Source organism: Nematolebias whitei, unplaced genomic scaffold (assembly GCF_014905685.2).
Source record: "Nematolebias whitei isolate Nwh7 unplaced genomic scaffold, NemWhi1 Nwh_scaf_284, whole genome shotgun sequence".
Classification (NCBI taxonomy): Eukaryota; Metazoa; Chordata; class Actinopteri; order Cyprinodontiformes; family Rivulidae; genus Nematolebias; species Nematolebias whitei.
In genome coordinates this window covers 9,601-14,480 of record NW_023618829.1, presented here as the reverse complement: position 1 = coordinate 14,480, position 4,880 = coordinate 9,601, and the positions used below count along the sequence as shown (strand labels likewise).

At 50.7% G+C, this 4,880-nt stretch overlaps 1 protein-coding gene across 1 annotated transcript in view; it reads left to right on the top strand.

The window, feature by feature from the left end:
- The window catches only part of LOC119429277 (mucin-5AC-like), a gene marked incomplete at its 5' end in the record, with an annotated part of 8,272 nt that extends 7,244 nt beyond the window's left edge, over positions 1–1,028 (top strand). The window contains one exon of the mRNA XM_037696938.1: positions 575–1,028. Coding sequence (XP_037552866.1) covers positions 575–1,028 — 454 coding nt within the window. The remainder of the gene's footprint in view (positions 1–574) is intronic.
- Positions 1,029–4,880: the final 3,852 nt, after the last annotated feature.

The following is a 4,880-nucleotide window of genomic DNA, read 5'->3' as shown; positions in this document are numbered from 1 at the left end:
ACAACCATTCCTGCTTCAATCACAACCACAGCTGCTCCATCCACAACCACTGCTGGTCCAACCACAACCACAGCTGCTCCCACCACAGCCACAGCTGCTCCAACCACAACCACAGCTGCTGTCACAACAACCACAGCTGCTCCAAGCACAATCACAGCTGCTCCCACAACAACCACAGCTGCTCCAAGCACAACCACAGCTGTTCCCACAACCACAGCTGCTCCAACCACATCTACAGCTGCTGCCAAAACAACAAATATTGCTCCCACCACAACCACAGAATCTGTCACAACAACAACAGTGTATCAAACCACATCCACAGCTGCTCCAAGCACAACCACAGCTGCTCCAAGCACAACCACAGCTGTTCCCACAAATACCACTCCTGCTTCTATCACAACAACAGCTGCTCCAACCGCAACCACTGCTGCTCCAAACACAAACACAGCTGCTCCAACCACAACTACTGCTGTTCCAACCACAACTACAGCTGCTGCCACAACTACAACTGCAGTTCCAACAACAACCACTGCTGATCCATCCACAACCACAGCTGCTCCAACCACAACCACAGCTGCTCCAACCACAGCTACAGCTGCTGCCACAACTACAAATATTGCTCCCACCACAACAACATCTGCTCCAAGCACAACCACATCTGCTCCAACAACAACCACAGCTGCTCCAAGCACAACCACAGCTGTTCCCACAAACACAGCTGTTCCCACAACAACCACTCCTGCTCCAATCACAACCACAGCTGCTCCAACCAGAACTACAGCCACAACTACAACTGCAGTTACAACCACAACCACTGGAGCTCCAACTACAATCACAGCTGTTCCCCCAACCACTGCTGCTCCTACAACCACTACAGCTGCTCCAAGCACAACAACATCTGCTGCTACAACAACCACAGCTGCTTCAACCACATCTACAGCTGTTTCTGTAACAAAAACAGCTGCAGACACAACAACCACTGCTGCTTCAGTCACAACCACAGCTGCTCCAACCACAACTACAGCTGAACCCACAACAACCACAGCTGCTCCAAGCACAAACACAGCTGCTACAAGCACAACTACAGCTGCTGCCACAACCACAGCTGCAGTTCCAACCACAACCACTGCTGTTCCATCCACAACCACAACTGCTCCAATCACATTCACAGCTGCTGCAACAACTATAAGTAATGCTCCCACCACAAGCACAGCTGCTCAAACCACAACAACAGCAGCTGTCATAACAACCACAGCTGTTCCAAGCACAACAACATCTGCTGCCACAACAACCACTGCTTCTTTAACCACAAACAAATCTTCTCCATCCACAACCATAGCTGCTCCAAGTGCAACCACAGCTGTTCCAAGCACAACCACATCTGCTCCAACAACAACCACAGCTGTTCCCACAACCAGAGCTGCTCCCACAACAACCACAGCTGCTCCAACCACAACCACTGCTGCTGCAACCACATCTACAGCTGCTGCCATAACTACAACTGCAGTTCCAACCACAACCACTGCTGCTCCATCCACAACCACATCTGCTCCAACCACAACCACAGATGCTCCAAACACAACTACATCTGCTGCCAAAACTCCAAATATTGCTCCCACCACAACCACAGCTGCCCCTACCACCACTACAGCTGCTGTCACAACAACCACAGCTGCTCCAAGCACAACCACAGCTGTTCCCACAACCACAGCTGCTCCCACAACAACCACTCCTGCTCCAATCACAACCACAGCTACTCCAACCAGAACTACAGCTGCTGCCACAACTACATCTGCAGTTCCAACCACAACCACTGCAGCTCCAACCACAATCACATCTGCTTCAACCACAACCACTGTTGCTTCAACCACATCTACAGCTGCTGCCACAACTACAACTCTAGTTCCAACGACAACCACTGCTGTTCAATCCACAAATACAGCTGCTGCCACAACTACAAAAATTGCTCCAATCACAACCACAGCTGCTCTAACCACATCCACAGCTGCTCCCACAACAACCACAGCTGCTCCAATCACAACCACAGCTGCTCCAAGCACAACCACAGCTGCTCCCACAACAACCACAGCTGCTACAAGCACAACCACAGCTGCTACAAGCACAACAACAGCTGCTCCAAGCACAACCACTCCTGCTCCAATCACAACCGCAGCTGCTCTTAGCACAAGAACAGCTGCTCCAAGCACAACCACAGCTGCTCCAAACACAACAAAAGCTGCTCCCACAACAAGCACAACTGCTCCAACTACAACAACAGCTGTTCCCATAACCACTGCTGCTCCTACAACAACTAAAGCTGCTCCAAGCACAATACCATCTGCTGCTACAACAACAACTGTTGCTACAACCACATCTACAGCTGCTGCCACAACTACAACTTTAGTTCCAACCACAACCTCTGCTGTTCAATCCACAAATACAGCTGCTGCCACAACTACAAAAATTGCTCCAATCACAACCACAGCTGCTCCAACCACAACCACATCTGCTGTCACAATAACCACAGTGTATCAAACCACAACCACAGCTGCTCCAATCACAACCACAGCTGCTCCAAGCACAACCACAGCTGCTCCCACAACAACCACAGCTGCTCCAAGCACAACCATAGCTGCTCCAAGCACAACAACAGCTGCTCCAAGCACAACCACTCCTGCTCCAATCACAACCACAGCTGCTCTTAGCACAACAACAGCTGCTCCAACCACAACCACAGCTGCTCCGACTACAAACACAGCTGCTCCAAGCACAACCACAGCTGCTCCAACCACAACAAAAGCTGCTCCCACAACAAGCACAACTGCTCCAACTACAATGACAGCTGTTCCCACAACCACTGCTGCTCCTACAACAACTACAGCTGCTCCAGGCACAACAACATCTGCTGCTACAACAACCACAGCTACTTCAACCACATCCACAGCTGTTTATGTAACAACCACAGCTGCAGACACAACAACCACTGCTGATTCAGTCACAACCACAGCTGCTACAAGCACAACCACAGCTGCTCCAAGCACAACCACAGCTGCTGCCACAACTACAAATATTGCCCACACCACAACCACAGCTGCTCTAACCACAACTACAGCTGCTGCCACAACCACAGCTGCAGTTCCAACCACAACCACTGCTGTTCCATCCACAACCACAACTGATGCAACAACTACAACTAATTATCCCACCAAACCCACAGCTGCGCCAACAACTACTACAGCTGCTGTCACAACAACCACAGCTGTTCCAAGCACAACAACATCTGCTGCCACAACAACCACTGCTTCATTAACCACAAACAAAGCTTCTCCAACCACAACCATAGCTGCTCCAATTGCAAACACAGCTGTTCCAAGCACAACCACATCTGCTCCAACAACAACCACAGCTGTTCCCACAACCACAGCTGCTCCAACCACAACTACAGCTGCTGCCAAAACTACAAGTATTGCTCCAACCACAACCACAGCTGCTTTCACAACAACCACATTGTATCAAACCACATCCACAGCTGCTCCAAGCACAACCACAGCTGCTCCAAGCACAACCACAGCTGCTCCCACAACAACCACAGCTGCTCCAAGCACAACCACAGCTGTTCCCACAACCACAGCTGCTGCCACAACTACAACTGCAGTTCCAACAACAACTACTGCTTCTCCAATCAGAACCACAGCTGCTCCTAGCACAACAGCTTCTCCAACCACAACCACAGCTGCTCCGACTACAACCACAGCTCCTCCAAGCATAACCACAGCTGCTCCAACCACAACAAAAGCTGCTCCCACAACAAGCACAACTGCTCCAACTACAACCACAGCTGCTCCAGCCACAACCACAGCTGCTGCCACAACAACCACAGCTGCTCCAACCACAACCACATCTATTCAAACCACAAGCACAGCTGTTCTCACAACTACTACAGGAGCTCCATCCACAACCACAGCTGCTCCAACCACAACCACAGCTGATCCAACCACAACCACAGAAGCTCCAACCACAACCACTGCTCCTCCAACCAAAACCCCAGCATCTGGTACAACAGCCAAAGCTGCTCCAAGCACAACCACAGCTGTTCCTACTACAACCACAGCTGCTCCAACCAAAACCACTACTGCTCCAACAACAACTGCAGCTGCTGCCACAACAAGCACAGCTGCTCCAACCACAACAACAGCAGCTTTTCCAATAACAACCACAGCTGCTGCGACAACAACCACTGCTGCACAAACCACAACTACAGCTGCTCCAACCACAACCACCTCTGCTAACACAAAAAACACAGCTGCTCCAACCACAACCACAGCTGTTCAAACCACAAGCACAGCTGCTCCAACCAAAACCACTACTGCTCCACCAACAACCACAGGTGCTACAACCATAACCACAGCTGCTGCAACAACAACCACGGATGCTCCAGCAACAACCATTGCTGCTCCCACAACCACAGCTGTTCCATCTACAACAACATCTATTCCAACCATGACCACAGCTTATCCAATAACAACTACAGCTGCTCTCACAACAACCACAGCTGCTCCCACCACAACCACAGCTGCTCTAACCAAAACCACAACTGCTCCAACAACAACCACAGGTGCTACAACCACAACCACAGCTGCTGCAACAACAACCACGGATGCTCCAGCGACAACCATTGCTGCTCCGACAACCAGAGCTGTTCCATCTACAACAACATCTATTCTAACCACGACCATAGCTTCTCCAATAACAACTACAGCTGCTCCCACAACAAACGCAGCTGCTCTAACCACAAACACTCCTGCTCTCACAACAACCACAGCTGCAGCAACATCAAGCACTGCTGCTCCAACCACAACCACACCTGCTCCAACCACAAC